Below are 18,425 nucleotides of genomic sequence, written 5' to 3' on the forward strand. Positions count from 1 at the left end.
GTCTACAAGATTGAGAGGCATGGATAGAGTGGATGGGCAGGCACTCTTTCCCAGAGTGGAGGGATCAGTCACCAGGGGCCATAGGTTTAAGGTCCGTGGGGCAAAGTTTAGAGGAGATGTGTGAGGCAGGTTTTTTTACACAGATGGTGTTGAGTGCCTGGAACGCGTTGCCAGGGGAGGTTGTGGAAGCAGATACATTAACGGCGTTCAAAAGGCATCTTGACAAACACATGGATAGGACGGGTATAGAGGGATATGGCACAAGGAAGCGCTGAGGGTTTTGGTCAAGCATGGTATCATGAGCGGTACGGGGCCGAAAGGCCTGATCCTGTGCTGGATTGTTGTTGTTTTATTTTATAATAATCGGGGAGGAGAGAGGACTGAGACTCTGCGATTCTGTGGTTAACTAGGGTGGATTAAACCCAAGACCCCAGAATTGGGAATGCAGTTTGCTAATCCAACACTAGTCATGGTTTGTCAGAATGGTGAAAATGAGGGAAAGAATGTCTTGTCTCCTTATAAATTCATTAATACCAGAAGAGTTGTGGAAATTTGTTTGCTGTTTTAGTGAAGCTGTTAACTGTTTCTTTCACTTGTACTGATTAGTATCTGCTAAAAATAGTATTGCAGGTGGAGTCGGGATATGTCTTGTGAGTGGTCAGACTGCTCTTATACATGCCTTAGGTTCCATTGTACAAGAGGTTCTGGATGGTCGGATTGAAAGAACTTCGAGGCAAAGATTCTCATGACTATTGCTGCCAGGCGGTCTGTCCCCATCCAGAGGGACTTCTGGGCTACAGAAGCACAACTGAAGTTTATGCATGGCCGTGGCTATAGTTTCAAAGGGCAATCCCACTCGGCAATCTCCCACAAGTGCCATCAAGTAATTCTTGAACAAGTATTTTTCTTCAGTATTTACAAACGAGAGGGGCCATATTGTTGGAGAGGACAGCGTGAAGCAGACTGATAAGCTTGAGGAGATACTTGTCAGGAAGGAAGATGTGTTGCGCGTTTTGAAAAACTTGAGGATAGACAAGTCCCCCGGGCCTGACGGGATATATCCAAGGATTCTATGGGAAGCAAGAAATGAAATTGCAGAGCCGTTGGCAATGATCTTTTCGTCCTCGCTGTCAACAGGGGTGGTACCAGAGGATTGGAGAGTGGCGAATGTCGTGCCCCTGTTCAAAAAAGGGAATAGGGATAACCCTGGGAATTACAGGCCAGTTAGTCTTACTTCGGTGGTAGGCAAAGTAATGGAAAGGGTACTGAGGGATAGGATTTCTGAGCATCTGGAAAGGCATTGCTTGATTAGGGATAGTCAGCACGGATTTGTGAGGGGTAGGTCTTGCCTTACAAGTCTTATTGAATTCTTTGAGGAGGTGACCAAGCATGTGGATGAAGGTAAAGCAGTGGATGTAGTGTACATGGATTTTAGTAAGGCATTTGATAAGGTTCCACATGGTAGGCTTATGCAGAAAGTAAGGAGGCATGGGATAGTGGGAAATTTGGCCAGTTGGATAACAAACTAGCTAACTGATAGAAGAGAGAGAGTGGTGGTGGATGGTAAATATTCAGCCTGGAGCCCAGTTATCAGTGGCGTACCGCAGGGATCAGTTCTGGGTCCTCTGCTGTTTGTGATTTTCATTAACGACTTGGATGAGGGAGTTGAAGGGTGGGTCAGTAAATTTGCAGATGATACGAAGATTGGTGGAGTTGTGGATAGTGAGGAGGGCTGTTGTCGGCTTCAAAGAGACATAGATAGAATGCAGAGCTGGGCTGAGAAGTGTCAGATGGAGTTTAACCCTGACAAGTGTGAGGTTGTCCATTTTGGAAGGACAAATCTGAATGCAGAATACAGGGTTAATGGTAGGGTTCTTGGCAATGTGGAGGAGCAGAGAGATCTTGGGGTCTATGTTCATAGTTCTTTGAAAGTTGCCACTCAAGTGGATAGAGCTGTGAAGAAGGCCTATGGTGTGCTAGCGTTCATTAGCAGAGGGATTGAATTTAAGAGCCGTGAGGTGATGATGCAGCTGTACAAAACCTTGGTCAGGCCACATTTGGAGTACTGTGTGCAGTTCTGGTCACCTCATTTTAGGAAGGATGTGGAAGCTTTGGAAAAGGTGCAAAGGAGATTTACCAGGATGTTGCCTGGAATGGAGAGTAGGTCATACGAGGAAAGGTTGAGGGTGCTAGGCCTTTTCTCATTAGAACGGAGAAGGATGAGGGGCGACTTGATAGAGGTTTATAAGATGATCAGGGGAATAGATAGAGTAGACAGTCAGAGACTTTTTCCCCGGGTGGAACACACCATTACAAGGGGACATAAATTTAAGATAAATGGTGGAAGATATAGAGGGGATGTCAGAGGTAGGTTCTTTACCCAGAGAGTAGTGGGGGCATGGAATGCACTGCCTGTGGTAGTAGTTGAGTCGGAAAATTTATGGACCTTCAAGCGGCTATTGGATAGGTACTTGGATTAGGGTAGAATAAGGGAGTGTAGGTTAACTTCTTAAGGGCAGCACGGTAGCATTGTGGATAGCACAATTGCATCACAGCTCCAGGGTCCCAAGTTCGATTTTGACTTGGGTCACTGTCTGTGTGGAGTCTGCACATCCTCCCCGTGACTGCGTGGGTTTCCTCCGGGTGCTCCGGTTTCCTCCCACAGTCCAAAGATGTGCAGGTTGGGTGGATTGGCCATGAAAAATTGTCCAAAATTCTATGATTAACCTAGGACAAAAGTTCGGCGCAACATCGTGGGCCGAAGGGCCTGTTCTGTGCTGTATTTCTCTAATCTCTAATCTAAGTGGGCAATAACTGCCCGCTGCTGATACAGCCAAGATGACTGATTCAGTGGCAGAGCCTTCTCATTGGTGTGTAGAATTGGGTAACAGCGCGGTAAGCAATGGTATTGAGGGGGGTGACTAGGCCAGTGCAGCAGGTATGCCCCGGAACATTTTATTGGCTACAGTGGACAAAGAGGGTTTGCGAAGAGATTAGTGCAGACATTTAGGTAACCCTATACCACCCCATGTGAGGGCTTGCTGCACCGTTCTTTCTCAACAAGCAGCAGCGTTATTCTGGGTACCAGCGCTGGAATTTTTGGCGAAAGCGGAGCATTACGAGTCGGGCCCATTAATGATAGGCCAACGGCCCTCACTGTACTACAACTTGTACGCCCACGCCGGCGTGTGGCGTGGAACGCATTCATGCCGCTGCCGAGGCATTCCGTTTGCCGCCCGGCGCCAACCTTGACTTTCGGCCGAATTCGCCACCCAACTCCGATTCCGGCATCGGCTGACAAATAATCCCGCCCCAGGGATTTTGGGAAGAAAGGAAGGCGGAGGAGATTTTTAAGGAGGGAATCTCCAGACGTCTAAAATATTAACTGCTCCTTAACTAGCAATAATCACTCAGCCCGTGAAAAGGAGACAGTCTTAATGCTGATGCTGATGTGTCCTGTCAGCCTCAAACTGTTCCAGCATTTCCTGATGAGCCCGTGTTGTAAATGTGGATAGTGAAAGATAGTGAATGGTAGCACAGTGGTTAACACAGTTGCTTCACAGCTCAAGGGTCCCAGGTTCGATTCCCGGCTTGGGTCACTGTGCGGAGTCTGCATGTTCTCCCCGTGTCTGCGTGGGTTTCCTCCGGGTGCTCCGAGTTTCCTCCCACAAGTCCCTAAAGACGAGCTGTTAGGTAATTTGGACATTCTGAATTCTCCCTCTGTGTACCCGAACAGGCGCCGGAATGTGGCGACTAGGGGCTTTTCACAGTAACTTCATTGCAGTATTAATGTAAGCCTACTTGTGACAATAAAGATTATTATTAAAAGATAAAGGAGTTCCTGCAACACCCACCTGCTGCCACCTGGTGGTCAGTTACCATTGAGTCTAGTTTTATATCAGTCGCAATTTCTCAGCTTCATTAACACAATGTGAGAGAATTGCTAATGCTGTCCACCGGAAATTATTATTAGGCTAAAAAATCTTAAATGATCTCGTAATTAAAATTAAACAGCACTGCAAAGCTTTGTGAAATTTAATTATAAATTTAGATTACCCAATTATTTTTTCCAATTAAGGGGCAATTTAGCGTGGCCAATCCACCTACTCTGCACATTTTTGGGTTGTGGGGGCGAAACCCACGCAGACACGGGGAGAATGTGCAAACTCCACACGGACAGTGACCCAGAGCCGGGATCGAACCTGGGACCTCAGCGGCGTGAGGCGGTTGTGCTAACCACTAGGCCACCGTGCTGCCCTGTGAAATTTAATTAAGCAATTGTTTGAATTATCAGGACTAAGTTACGGTAAATTATCACCGATTGAGAGATCAGGAGAATGCATAGAGCTGGATTTCACAGGGCCGCTGCAGTACCTGCAGCACACTCCCTATTCCCCCAGACCTCTCTCTGCTAAAAGGGGTTGAGAGGCAGTCCGCAATGCCGACAGCAGCCTGAGGCATCTTAAACGCTGGGTGCGGCTTTAGTAGCTATAAGGCGAGACCTCCGCCCCTGACTCAGGAGGAGATAGTCCCGGCCAACCGCATGGCCGGCAGCTCATGCATGGGCATCCTCACTCCATGCATAATAGCCAGCAGCATGAAGGCCACCCGCTGTACCTTTTTCATATTATTTACAGGGCAGCAGGAGGCCATTCGGCCCATCGAGCCTGCACCTGCCCTTGGAACGAGCACCCTACCTAAGCCCACACCTCTACCCTATCCCAGTAACCCCACGTAAACCTTTTGGACACTAAGGGCAATTTATCATGGCCAATCTACCTAACCTGCACATCTTTGGACTGTGGGAGGAAACCGGAGCACCCAGAGGAAACCCACGCAGATACGGGGAGCAAGTGCAGACTCCGCACAGACAGTGACCCAAGCCAGGAATCGAACCTGGGACCCTGGAGCTGTGAAGCAACTGTGCTAACCACTATGCTACCATGCCGCCCAACTGTTTTGAGTCAACTGTCTTCAAACCAGCTGGCAGAGGGGGTGTCTGGTCCCCTCATTATAGGAAAGATGTGGTTGCTTTGGAGAGGGTGCAGAGGAAATTTACCAGGATGCTGCCTGGACTGGAGGGCATGTCTTATGAAAAATGGTTGAGGGAGGTCGGGCTTTTCTCACTGGAGTGAAGAAGGAAGAGAGGTGATTTGATGGAGGTGTACAAGGCGCAGAGAGGCATGGGTAGAGGGGATAGCCAGAGACCTTTCCCCAGAGCGGAAATGGCTGTCACAAGGGGACATAAATTTAAGGTGATTGGAGGAAGGTGTAGGGGAGATGTCAGAGGTCGGTTCTTTACACAGAGAGTGGTGGGTGTGTGGAATGCACTGCCAGCAGAGGTGGTGGAGTCAGAGTCATTAGGGACATTTAAGCGACTCTTGGACAGGCACATGGACAGCAGTAAATTGAAGGGGTGTAGGTTAGGTTGATCTTGGATTAGGATAAGTGGTCGGCACAACATCGTGGGCCGAAGGGCCTGTACTGTGCTAAACTGTTCTATGTTCTATAAATGCAAGTCTTTTCTGATGTAGAATGTGGGACAATTCTGCAGTCCGTCAGTTTCTCCCCAAATTTGTCAAGCTCAAAAAGTGCATCGAATGCAGGAGCCATGGAAAGTGCACTGTTGGGCGGCTTGGTGGCACAGTGGTCGACACTGCTGCCTCACAGCGCCAGCGACCCGGGTTCAATTCCGGCCTCGGGTCACAGTCTGTGTGGAGGTTGTATATTCTCCCCGTGTCTGCGTGGGTTTCCTCCGGGTGCTCTGGTTTCCTCCCACAGTCCAAAGATGTGCAAGTTAGGTAGATTGGCCGTGATCAATTAGCCCTTAGCGTCCAGGGATGTGCAGGTTTGATTATTGGGGGGGGGGGGGGGGGAATGGGTCGATGCAGACTCGATGGCCGAATGGCCTCCTTCTGCACTCTATGGAGCGTGAGGCCACTCAATACATTCCAAAAATACCTGTTGCTCATCATAAATTGAGACTGTGTGAACATACACCTGCTGTGTCAACTTTGCCTAATTGCTTCCAGCACTAATTGTCATGACATTTAAAGCATTTAGATGAGCACTTGAAACACCAAAGCATACGAGGCTGTGGACCAAGTGTCGGGATTCTATGGGAGTGCAAACAATAGTGAGAGATGTCCTGAATTCCAGAAGTGTGAAATCTAGATGACCAGGGCACCTGTACTAAAAACCATACTACTGGCCAGGTAGGGTCAGTCCGCACTTGCACAGTGACAGATAACCTGAGAGTTGACAGCAGCTTCCAAAACTTTACAAAATGCTGAAGTAAGATCAGCAGAAGCAAAAGAGAAGGACAATTGCACTGTTTCTAAGAGAGGCTGAAGAGATGGCACAGGATAGCGATACGTCTGGCGACACGCACCTTAAGAATGATGGTGTTCATGTGTTTTGGTCCAGAGATTAGAACCCAAAGAGCAGAAGACCTGACATTCCCAGTGTGAATCAGACTTCACATGTTGAGCTGTTCGTGAGTGTTTGAATAAGAGAAAATGTTCAAGAGAAAATGGAAAGAAAAATGGATTGCTAACTCATAAGAGCTCTTAAATCCTCCCCAGCCTTAGAAGAAATAAGGTTAGAAGTGCAGGAAAGTTAGACAATGTGCGTTAAAATGGACAGCATTAACATGGAGGCGAGCAGGTGGTGAAGATCAAGGAGAAATGGGAAGTGGAGTTGGAAAGTATGGAGTGAGGCACTGCGAAGGGTAAATGGGACCTCCTCTTGTGCAAGGATGAGTAGGATACAGTTTAAGGTGGTTCACAGGGTGCATATGACTTGGGCGAGAATGAGTGGGTTCTTTCAGGGGGTAGCAGATGAGTGTGAGAGGTGTGGGTGGGGGCCAGCGAATCATGCGCACATGTTTTGGGGTTGTGAAAAATTGGGAAGATTCTGGGTGGGAGTGTTCGCGGTCTTAGCCAGGATAGTGGAGGAGGGAGTGGACCCGGACCCTTTGGTGGCGATATTTGGGTTTCAGAGAAGCCGGAGCTCATGGAGAGGAAGAAGGCCGATGTGTTGGCCTTCTCCTCTCTGATTGCACGGTGACTAATTTTGAGGAGTGGCGGTCGGCATCGCCACCGGGGGTAGCAGCATGGTTGGGTGACCTGTACGACTTCCTGCGGTTAGAGAAGATAAAGTATGAGTTAAGGTGCTCAGCAGGGGAGTTTGAGAAAAGGTGGGAGATGTTTGTGACCGTGTTTGAGGAGCTGTTCGTTGCTATCATTCGCATTCGGTAATGCCTGTAAATGACTAGACAAGAAGCTTCAGATAAACCAGTTATTGTTGCAGAGTGCGAGGAGACATGAGACATATTAGGATATGGAAACCATCTGTCATGGTCAAGCCAGAGCAACAGAGTGACAAGCCGGCCAGGATGTAGTCAGGTGCATGAGCAATACTTTATTTTCTGATTTTCCCTGTCCAACTTGTTGCATATTCTGTTTCTAAACCACAGCACATTTTTTAGATCATTGCTTTTTCCTTTGGGGTTCAGACTCCTTTTTCCATAGAAAGTGGAAGGGGAGCTGACAGTGCTGTGTAATAAAGCCACGTGTCCACCCTTGCATTCTCTTTTTTCTTTATTCTTTCATGGGATAGGGGCATCTCTGGCAAGGCCAGCATTTGTTGCCCATCCCTAATTGCCTTTGAGCTGAGTGGCTTGTTAAGAGTCAACCACATCGCTGTGGGTCTGGAGTCACATGCCGGCCAGACCAGGGTAAGGACGGCAGATTTCCTTCCCTAAAGTGTGAGGCCACTCGATACATTCCAAAAATACCTGTTGCCCATCATAAATTGAGACTGTCATGCATTTTACTGTGTCAACTTTGCCTAATTGTTCCCAGCAACAATTATCACAACATTTAAGAAGCATTTTGATGAGCACTTGAAACGCTACGAGGCTGCAGACCCAAGTGTTGGAAAATGGGATTAGAATAGAGAGGGGTTTGATGACCGGCACAGACAGAATGGGCCGAAGTGCCCTCTTTCTGTGCTGTAAAAACTCTAAGACTGTTTTATGCCTCATCCACTCTCACTAGGAAAGGGGAACAGCAATTAAATGACTTGCAGTTCACGAGAGTGTTGGAAGTACCTGCTTTGCTCACTTTGGCCCGACTGAGACAAGTACTTGGCAAAACTAGTGTAATGAAGGAAGAAAAATATAGAAAGACCACAAAGGTCGACGTTGCTCGTGATCAATGATGCTAATAACATCAGAAAGTAAACTCGGAGTAGAAGCACAGATTATATAATAAAATACAGACATAATTTCAGATTTTGTATCTTCACCCATCACGACAACACTTGTATTTACTTTTGCAACATCACCTGCCACTGTCCCTACCCTCAGCCTTTAGAGGGGGAATTGGGTGGGCTGCTATAACAGGCTGCTGATCAATGCAGCAGGTTGCCATAGCCTCATCCCGTTCTCCCCTTGCAATTTCTGCCAGCTCTCTCTGCTCAAAAGATCAGAAGTTTAGTTTCAGATTTGATCTTGGATGGCGACGGGGACCTTTTCTGTTAAGTAGAGTGTGACAGATCCTCACCATTGGGAACTTTATTGGGTCTTTCTTTGGCTGCCTGGTTTCCGTTGCTTCCCACCTCAATACTCTTGGATTGTGGCAGAGGCAGTCAACGAACTTCCCTGCTTGCGTGGGAAGAGTAGAATCAAGGGTGGTTCTACCAGGGTGGGAGAAAGAGGGGCCCCTTCGTCTGGAAGAAAATCCAGTACCAGATATCCTCTGGAATTCATCTGATACGGTCTTTTTTGTATGTTCTCCTCTGACTTTGCCCGATGATTGTTAACAAAGGCGTTTAGCTACCTGGACCATCCTGAGGAGCTTCCTCCCTCTCGTTCTCTGCCTCTCCATCTCTCCTTTTCTGAAACCCTGTAGCCCATCTTCTCAACCGAGTTTTTGATTACCGTCGCTAATTCCTCATTGCCCTGTTGGATTCCTGTACGTTTCCTATGCAGTGACCTGGAGCATTTTTACATTTTATAAATGGAATTTGCCATTGTCGGTCAGTTAGCCTCTGACACTTAAACGGGTGAGGCATAACTGGTTGTCCCCATGCTGGAGAACCGCTACTGTCCTTGAAATTATATCACCGCGCGAATCACATCGAAAGGAGGCAAAGGACGTAATCCACCCCCCTGGAATTTTTGCCGCGCTATTTGTGAAACGTCGCCCGTTAGCAGCTGGTTAAGTGACTGACAGAATCCCACAGAATGATATTTAACCGCGAGGCTGTTGGTGCCACTGGGTTGCATGTGCCTTCTCAGATTCACCTGCGACTGGAGGTTTGTCTTCCATTCACGCTTATTCACCGCAGCCCCAGTGTGACTGAACAGGTGCGTTTATATATGACAAAGGATTTCACACATCATATTTTCTAGAGCAGCATATAGTTCAACAGTGACGAGCTAGACATAGTGTTGAATGAAATACCCATTTTTGTTTTGATTTGTGTGTGTGTGTGTATATATAGTGTGTATGTGTGTATCTGTGTCTGTCTACCTACATTAGTAGTTTGAAGAACCTATGCACAGATACTGAATAAAAACCACTTGTTGCTCTTCCAGGAATGGGGAAGGAGGTTGAAAATCTCATCATGGAGAACACCCAGCTTTTGGAAACCAAGTAAGGAAGGCATTTTACTGTCAATATATTCTACTGACTGGGCTCACCAAATTCCAAACAAATACTTATAATGTGCCGAATGCTGTCCGACGTACTCGCTATATAATGACGGATCCTTGTCGTGTTCTTATTGAGGTTCCAACAAATCGGAGCTCATTCTGATGATATGAGCAATGATGGTAACTTGTGTCGTCTTGCCATTTGTGCCAATACTCATGGCAATGCTCATTGATAGTCCTCCAAATCTTGGTCATGCAAATTGTTACATTTTTGAGTTTGTGTTGGAGGTATTTTCCTGGGGTTCAGTCTCTCGGCCTTCTCGATAAGTGAGTCCCTGCTCCCTATGTTCTGAATGTACCTTTGCCTGTCTAGTATTGTGAGATTCATAGGCAGTCAGGGGCTGGTTTAGCACAGGCCTAAATCGCTGGCTTTGAAAGCAGACCAAGACAGGCCAGCAGCACGGTTCAATTCCCGTAACAGCCTCCCTGAACAGGCGCCGGAATGTGGCGACTAGGGGCTTTTCACAGTAACTTAATTTGAAGCCTACTTGTGACAATAAGCAATTTTCAATTTTCAGTCCAGAGATGCAACATGTTTATTATACTTTAACTTACTGGCTGTATCACCTCCCCTCATGTGATTTTTTAAATGTGGTAAAATAGAGAACTTCATAGACAATGGCTGAGTGGTTTAAACTCCAAACGGATTTATTGAGCAGCAAATGCGATTACACACTGTAGATATTCAAATCGCTACAGCCTTGACTATCCCTCCCTGCAGCACAGAACAAGAAGTAGTCGTGTTTGCTCATTCATCTGCAACTTAAACTGGAATATTAACATTTTAATAGCAACATGTAGCCAACCGTCCAAAGAGATTCACTCTGGCCTCTCCATTTATCTCTAAAGGCATCAGGTGGGCCAGACTTATGGGCAAGGTGGACTGAAAAATCAATTCCCAAGGTTGACGGGTGCAAATATTTCTTTCAGATTAACCGAAGACAGGAGCAAATATTCCTGGAATATGCTCAATACAGGGGCTGGTTTAGCACAGTGGGCTAAACAGCTGGCTTGTAATGCAGAACAAGGCCAGTAGCGTGGGTTCTATTTCCGTACCAGCCTCCCCGAACAGACGCCGGAATGTGGCGACTAGGGGCTTTTCACAGTAACGTAATTGAAGCCGACTTGTGACAATAAGCGATTATTATTATTATTATTATTCTTTCTCAAATTTCTGCCACGCTCAATGGATTGGCAAGTTCAAACTTCCGATGGGCAATTATCCTACACTGGGAGCTATGCGATACTCCGATTTATAAAGAGTAAAGAACAATATATCACAGGATCTACCCGTTGGCCCTCCAAGCCTGTACTGGTCAATTTAAATCCTACCCATTTGGCTTCAGGTCCACGGGAACGTGCGGCAGGCACTGCCCCCCCCCCCCCCCCCCCCCCCCCCCCCCAAGCCCCATATGACTTAGTACTCTACGCTCGGGTAGTTCACACTACTTATATGTCAAAGTTGCTAAATTCAAATTGAAACCATTTGGAAATGAGAACCTGTGTTTTATTACAATTGTTTAATACAGACAGTTGGATAACTTGAATTTAATAATAATAACAATTGCTTATTGTCACGAGTAGGCTTCAATGAAGTTACTGGGGAAAGCCCCTAGTCGCCACATTCCGGCGCCCTTTCGGGGAGGCTGGTACGGGAATTGAACCCGCGCTGCTGGCCTTGTTCTGCATTACAAGCCAGCTGTTTAGCCCACCGTGCTAAACCAGCCCCTGAATTTGAAACAAGTTGGCAGAATTTCCACGGATTTCCCGTGCTTCGGCATGGAGCCTATGAACCATGAAAACGGGATGGGGAAGTTTACGTGCTCCCAATGGAGCTCACCCTGATTTTTCCCCCCTGTGATGTTTTGCTCCCGGCTCGATGCCCAAACCATTTTTTGTATCCAAGTGCAATAAGATAAAAATTGTTTTGGGCTTTAATTCTAAAGTGATACTCCAGTACTAGTTTGGTTTAAAATTTAAGAGCAGCCTGAATCTTAGTGCAACTCGCACTCAAACTTCAAAGTTTGTTTACTTCATTATGAAAGTATCGAGGTGAGAGGCGAGAGGAAAAACAAAAAGTGCGAGAAAATCTCAGCCGGCCTGGCAGTGTCCCTGGAGACAGAAACCGATGTTTCGGGTCCACTATGACTTCATTGGAGGGGCAATTTTAGATTGGCCAGTCCACTTAACCTGCACATCTTTGGGTTGTGGGGGTGAAACCCACGGTGCGAATGTGCAAACTCCACATGGACAGTGATCCAGAGCCGGGATCGAACCCGGGTCCTCAGCGCCGTGAGGCAGCACGGCATTGCTACTTTTGAAGAATTCTTTCATGGGCTATGCGCATTGTTGGCAAAGCCAGCATTTGTTTCCCATCCCTAATTGCCCTTGAACTGAGTGGCTCGCTTGGCCATTTAAGAGGGGAGTTAAGAGTCTGTCACATTTGTTTAGAGAGGTGCAGAAATGAACGTTTGACAAAGCGGGACCTGAAATTTCAGAAACTGGAAGCGCTAAATGTGGTCCATTAGCCACTTTTGCCGAGGCTGGGTGTTGGGGGGTAAGGCGTGACGGGCCTAAGTGAGGGGGAAGGGTCCCGTAGATGCATGTACCAGACTGCAGGCGGTGGTGCTGTATGAGATACCAGGGAGGGGGAGGATCTCCCCAGTACCATCCCAAGTACCATTCCATGGTCAGTCTTGCAATTTAGCTGCACCTTCTTGTTGTAAGTCATTCCGATCACTACATGCTCTCCATGTGTGTGTATGTGTGTCGCAGGTTTCATTTTTATGATTGGTCTGTATACTAAGCTTTTCTTGAGCATGGTTTTAACTTGATGAAGAGAATATTCTCGGGCACTTATTCCTTTAAAGGAGATTTTCTGTTCAGCGTTTGACCTGCGTTATTAATGGAGATGAGAATTTTTGGCATTCGGCTCATTTACTTTAATTGAAGGTGATATAACTCGGTGGCTTTGATTGCGTTTGTAGGAACGCTCTGAACATTGTGAAGGATGACCTGATTGCAAAAGTCGACGAGCTGTCAAGTGAGCAGGAGGTGCTGAAGGGGGAGCTGGAGACTGTCAAACAAGCCAAAATCAAGGTTGAGAGCCGGCTGAAGGATCTGGAGGAAGAACTAAAACGGTGAGAGAGTGCATAATGACCTATTATTGGGCCTGTCCTTTTCAGTGGAGGGATCTGTTTGGTGTGTGGGGCACGTGCTCCATTGAAAGCTCTTATTTGAACCAGCCGACATGTGAAATCCCAAGTGTGCATGTTGTTTGCAATTACCAGCGATGCATTTCGCTGGAGCTGTGACTGAACTTTCATATGAATCAGGAGACACAGTCATCCTCTCAGTCCCTTGGACTTGCTCCGCCGTTCAATAAAGTCATGGCTGATCCAGATTTTACCGTCAAGGCTCCTTAGGCAGCACCTTCAAAACCATGACCACTGCCATCTAGAAGGGCGAGGGCAGCAGATGCCTGGGAGCCCCACCGCCTGGAGGTTCCCCTCCAAGCCACTTGCAAATATATCGCCGCTCCTTCACTGTCACTGGGAGAAAATCCTGGAGCTCCCTCCCTAACAGCACTGTGGGTGTACCCACACCACATAGACTGCAGCAGTTCAAGAAGGCAGCTCACCACCATCTCCTCAAGGGCCATTGGGGATGGGAACAAATGCTGGCCCAGCCAACGAAGCCTTAATTTGTGGCGGGTTTTTCCGGGAGTTCCCCATCGCTAGTCAATGACATTTGGTCATTTTGGCCATGGGGAGGTTCTCATCGGTTTAGCCCATGCTTAGGGCTGGATTCTTCCGCCCATCTAGCCGCAAGAACGCCTACGGCGAGGCGTGGACAATGGAGAAGTCCATTGACCTCGGGTGGGATTCTCCGGTCGTCAGGCGGACGTGGCTGGAGAATCCCATCCTTAGAATTCCCTTTTAGCACCGGGAAGCTGAATTTGGAGATCGGGCCGCCATTTTGAAAGGGTGCCCCAATGTCTAAGTGAGCTTGCACCCCCCACCCATGGGAAATGAGACCCCCAACACATGGGCACTACCCCACACCCCCCCCCCCCCCCAAAAGAAGACACCCTGCTTTGGGGTCCCTAGGGCCCCACCCTCTCCAACCCCCCCCCCCCCTCTCCCCACCCCTCCCCTTACAGCATCCCCTCCCTTCCAGAACCCCCACCCATCACCCTTCCAACCTCCCAGAGGCCCTTACTTACCTTAAAACATCTACGCCGCCCTCCTTCCATGGGCGTGACCCCCCTCACCCTTGACAGTGCCACCCTGGCCCATGGGCAGCACTCTTGCCAGCCTGGCAGTGCCAGCCTGGCAGTGCCATCCGGGCACCTTGGCAGTGACAGGGTGTCAGTGTCAAGGTGCCAGCTGGGCAGTGCCAAGGTGCCCGCGTTCGAGGAGGCTGGCCAGGGAGCTACTCTGCACTTACTGTCAGGTGGAATTTCCCACTTCAGTGTCTTCAAGGAGGTCCATATTCTTTCGTCAATGGTGGGCGAGTTATGTTTGGACATTGTTTTGGGGGGGGGGGGGGCAGCATGGTGGCGCAGTGCTTAGCACTGCTGCCTCATGGTGCTGAGGTCCCAGGTTCGATCCCGGCTCTGGGTCACTGTCCGTGTGGAGTTTGCACATTGTCCCCGTGTTTGCGTGGGTTTCACCCCCACAACACAAAGATGTGCAGGGTAGGTGGATTGGCCACGCTAAATTGGCCCTTAATTGGAAGAAATTAATTGGGTACTCTAAATTTATTTAAAAAAAATGTTTGGACATTTTTGAAAGCTCCGGATATGATCCGGATACAAATATCTGGTGGGACACGAGCAGTCCAGCCCGTCCTGCAGCGCGATATATCGGGAATTCTCCCCCCCCCCCCCGACTGCATAATTAATAGGCCGGGGTTGTGCAATAATTTGTAAATCCCTGGAGGCCTCCACCACGGAACTTAGTCTTGGAGAGGAAAATTCTGCCCTATGATTTAACGAAAGTGTTTTTATTCCTCTTTATATTGTCTTAGATTAAAAATTTCACTCTAGTTCTGCTACAGCTTGAGTGAAAACTGTGTAACTTTGCATTCCTGGGAGTGACTGCAAGTCGTGACTGCTGTGCGTTTAAAGACGATTCAGCAGCAGGGACCCAACAGTTTCCAGTCCGTTATTTTCGTCGGTAATCTGAATAGATCAGAATGAGTAAGGAAAGTAGCGTTTTCCCCATCTCGCTGTGATCACTGACTTCAAGTACCATTAGATCAGCCTTTCCCTATTTCTAAATGCACCTTCATGTTTTCTAGGGTTAAATCAGAAGCTATCGTGGCCATGAATAACAAAGAGGGTAAAGAGGAGCTGGAGGACGTGAGTGTAAGTTCTCCATATTGTGTACTGGATTGTCAGTGCTTGTTCAGACACATAATAATGGTTTCAGTAGCACAATAAGAAAAGTTTTATTAGTTACAGCTGATTGAGCATATTCATTGGCCAAGAAAGTACATTGTTAACCCACTCTTTGTATGCACAATAGATGATGGTGACTGTTATATTTAGGCGCTGGTAAGGGTTATGTTCCAACTTCCTTTGGGATGCGCAATTAAGTGCAGGACATCTTGTGGCACCATGGTAGTGCCTTGGGCCAGAAGATTAAGGTTCAAGCCCTGGTTACGGAAGACGCGTTTTTTTATCAGCCTGTAAATCCTTCCCATATGCCTGATGGCAAGTGGTAATGGCGGGAGAGTTTGTTAATTGGCCATACTGCAGAAGGCCACAGCAAACCATCACAGTACCTTGCCAAGTGACATTATGGAAATCCATGATCACCAACATGGCCATGGTACCTGAAGGAGGAACCCAGTGCAAGAATTACCCGACTCTTGAACCTCTTGCAACATCTCAATTTCTTTTTTAAAATTTGTTCATCGGTTGTAGGGGTTGGGGATAGCATTTGTTGCCCGGCCCTAGTTGCCCTTCCACTGAGTGTCTTGCTTAGCCATTTCCGAGGCTACCCACATTGCAGTGGACCTGTAGTCACACGTAGGCCACACCCAGCAGATTTCCTTCTCTAAAGGACATTAGTGAACCAGTTGGGTTTTTGTGACAATGGTTTCATGGCCGTCATTAGATTTTTAATGCCAGCTTCCGACCCCACCAGGGCAGAACGCAAGTCTCCAGCGCATTGCCCTGGGTCTCTGGATTACCAGTCCAGTCCAGTTGTACAGCAAGATAAATTCATATAGGATAAGATCTGGGATGCATCAGAAAGAAACAGATCATAAAGCATTTGACCCAAACAGCAAACACAGCCTAGATCTGAGCAAAATAGTAATATGGGCAACATGGTAGCACAAGTGAATAGCAGTGTGGCTTCACAGCGCCAGGATCCCAGGTTCAATTCCCCGCTGGGTCACTGTCTGTGCGGAGTCTGCACGTTCTCCCCGTGTCTGCCTGGGTTTCCTCCGGGTGCTGCGGTTTCCTCCCACAGTCCAAAGATGAGAAGGTTAGGTGGGTTGGCCATGCTAAATTGCCCGTAGGGGTTGGGGGGGGGGGGTTATTGGACTGTGGGGATGGGGTGGAGGTGAGGGCTTGAGTGGGTCGGTGCGGACTCGATGGGCCGGGTGGCCTCCTTCTGCACTGCATGTTCTATGTAAACTATGTGGTGAGATTTTCCTGTGATTTGTTGACCTATCTGTTCTTCCAGCTGCATGAAGAACAATGAAAATGAGAATCCGGGATCTGAATATTGAGCTGCAGATGCAGTGGAGTCCATTGGGGTTCTTCTCTGTACAGTAATACTGTCCCTTGTTGTAGGGTCTTTGTTCAGTCCCTTTGTCACGACAGTGTTCTCCTTCAACCATAAGGCAGGGAGGGTCTGGGCCTAGACTTTGCTGAGGAGACAGTGACGCAGTGGTAATGTCACTGGACTAGTAATCCAGACTGCTGGTGTAATTTAAATTCTATTAATAAATCTGGAATATAAAGCTCATCGCAGTAATGGTGACCAAGAGACAGCACAAGGGCTAGCACTGATGCCTCACGGCGCCGAGGTCCCAGGTTCGATCCTGGCTCTGGGTCACTGTCCATGTGGAGTTTACACATTCTCCCCGTGTGTGCGTGGGTTTCACCCCCACAACCCAAAGATGTGCAGGGTAGGTGGATTGGCCATGCTAAATTGCCCCTTAATTGGAAAAAATTAATTGGGTAATCTAAATTTATTTTTAAAAAAAGAAAAAAAAAGTAATGGTGACCATTAACTATCATTGAATGTTGTAAAAATCCATCTGGTTCATTAATGTCCATCCTGGCCTACATGTGACTCCAGATCCGCAGCAATGTGGAAGATGTACTAACAGTCCTCAGAAATAGCCTAACAAGCCACTCAGTTCAAGGGCATTTAGGGATGGGCAACAAAAGCTGGCTTTGGAAGCGATGCCCACATCCCATGAAGGAACGGGAAAAGGATAGTTCACATTCTCTTCCCATCTCCTGGCTACCTGAGGTGCCATACCACCAGAATGTGATTCTGCCAGAGTCTGGCCATTGTGGGTCAGTTCAGTTGAGCGAGGTAGGATATGGGGCAAACTCCAGAGGGACTTTCAACCGTAACCAGGAGAACAGCTAGTCTGCGGTGGCACGGTGGCTGGCAATGCTGCCTCACAGCATCGGAGACCTGGGCTCAATTCCGACCTCGGATCACTGTCTGCGTGGGGTTTGCAGGTTCTTCCCGTGTCTGCATAGGTTTCCTCCGGGTGCTGCGGTTTCCTCCCACAGTCCAATGATGTGCAGGTTAGGTGGATTGGCCGTGATCAATTGCCCCTTAGTTGTGCAGGTTAGGTGGGATAGGGCAGGATAGTGGGCCTAGTTAGGGTGCTCTTGCTGAGGGTCGGTGCAGACTCGATGGGCCGAATGGCATCCTTGTGCACTGTAGGAATTCTGTGACTTCCATAATAAAAGCAAAATCCTGGAAAATCTCAGCAGGTTTGGCAGGATCTGCAGAGAGAGAGAGATTTTGATTATTCAGACTAATTAACATTTTGATATATTCCAAAAAGTTGAGTCTGCCACATTAGATATCTACTTGGGATAGGCTTATGCAATTAGTACATGTTTGAATTCCCGGCATTCTACGGAGCAGCCTCTGGCTACTCCTGTATCCAAACAGTTAGAGAGGGCCTCTACCCGGAACATGGTAAACCTGCCCCAGTCTGCCGCTTGAGGGCTGCCCCTAGGCACCCAAACTGATCCCTGCTGCCTGCAGGGACCTGGGGGCCTATTGTGAAGACCCCACTCTGTTTCCTTTAATTGGCCTCAGTGGGTTCTTAAAGCCTCCCGACCAGCTACGTGCTACCGTGCTGCCCACAGTCCTGCCCCATCCCATCCCACCTCCCAGAACTAAAAGGCCGCAGCTGGGATGGAACTGGGGAACTGCCACGCACCAGGTGGGGCTTCCATTATCTCCCGCCGGCTTCACCATCCCAGCTCCGAGAGGGGATAAAATCATCCACAAGGTGTCAGTCTTTAAACACTTTGGCTGAAGAAAATATATACATCAGACATTTCCCAGGCAATTCAAGGAAATTTACTGCCTGTAAATAGCTTATTCTACATTTGCACAAACGGTAAAATCTTTTGTTATCCGGAATGCCCAGGTGGTGCCGGCTAATCAGAAATGTCGGTTAGCGGGGAGTCCCGTTATTCCGGACA

General features: G+C 48.0%; 1 protein-coding gene across 1 annotated transcript in view; it reads left to right on the plus strand.

Moving 5' to 3' along the window:
* Positions 1 to 18,425, plus strand: part of mapk8ip3 (mitogen-activated protein kinase 8 interacting protein 3) — a 212,436-nt gene that overhangs the window by 105,774 nt on the left and 88,237 nt on the right. Inside the window, exons 9-12 of the mRNA XM_038820875.1 lie at positions 8,061 to 8,212; positions 9,605 to 9,662; positions 12,709 to 12,861; positions 15,026 to 15,092. Coding sequence (XP_038676803.1) covers positions 8,061 to 8,212; positions 9,605 to 9,662; positions 12,709 to 12,861; positions 15,026 to 15,092 — 430 coding nt within the window. The remainder of the gene's footprint in view (positions 1 to 8,060; positions 8,213 to 9,604; positions 9,663 to 12,708; positions 12,862 to 15,025; positions 15,093 to 18,425) is intronic.

The sequence above is a fragment of the Scyliorhinus canicula genome, chromosome 15, assembly GCF_902713615.1.
Source record: "Scyliorhinus canicula chromosome 15, sScyCan1.1, whole genome shotgun sequence".
Taxonomy (NCBI): domain Eukaryota; kingdom Metazoa; phylum Chordata; class Chondrichthyes; order Carcharhiniformes; family Scyliorhinidae; genus Scyliorhinus; species Scyliorhinus canicula.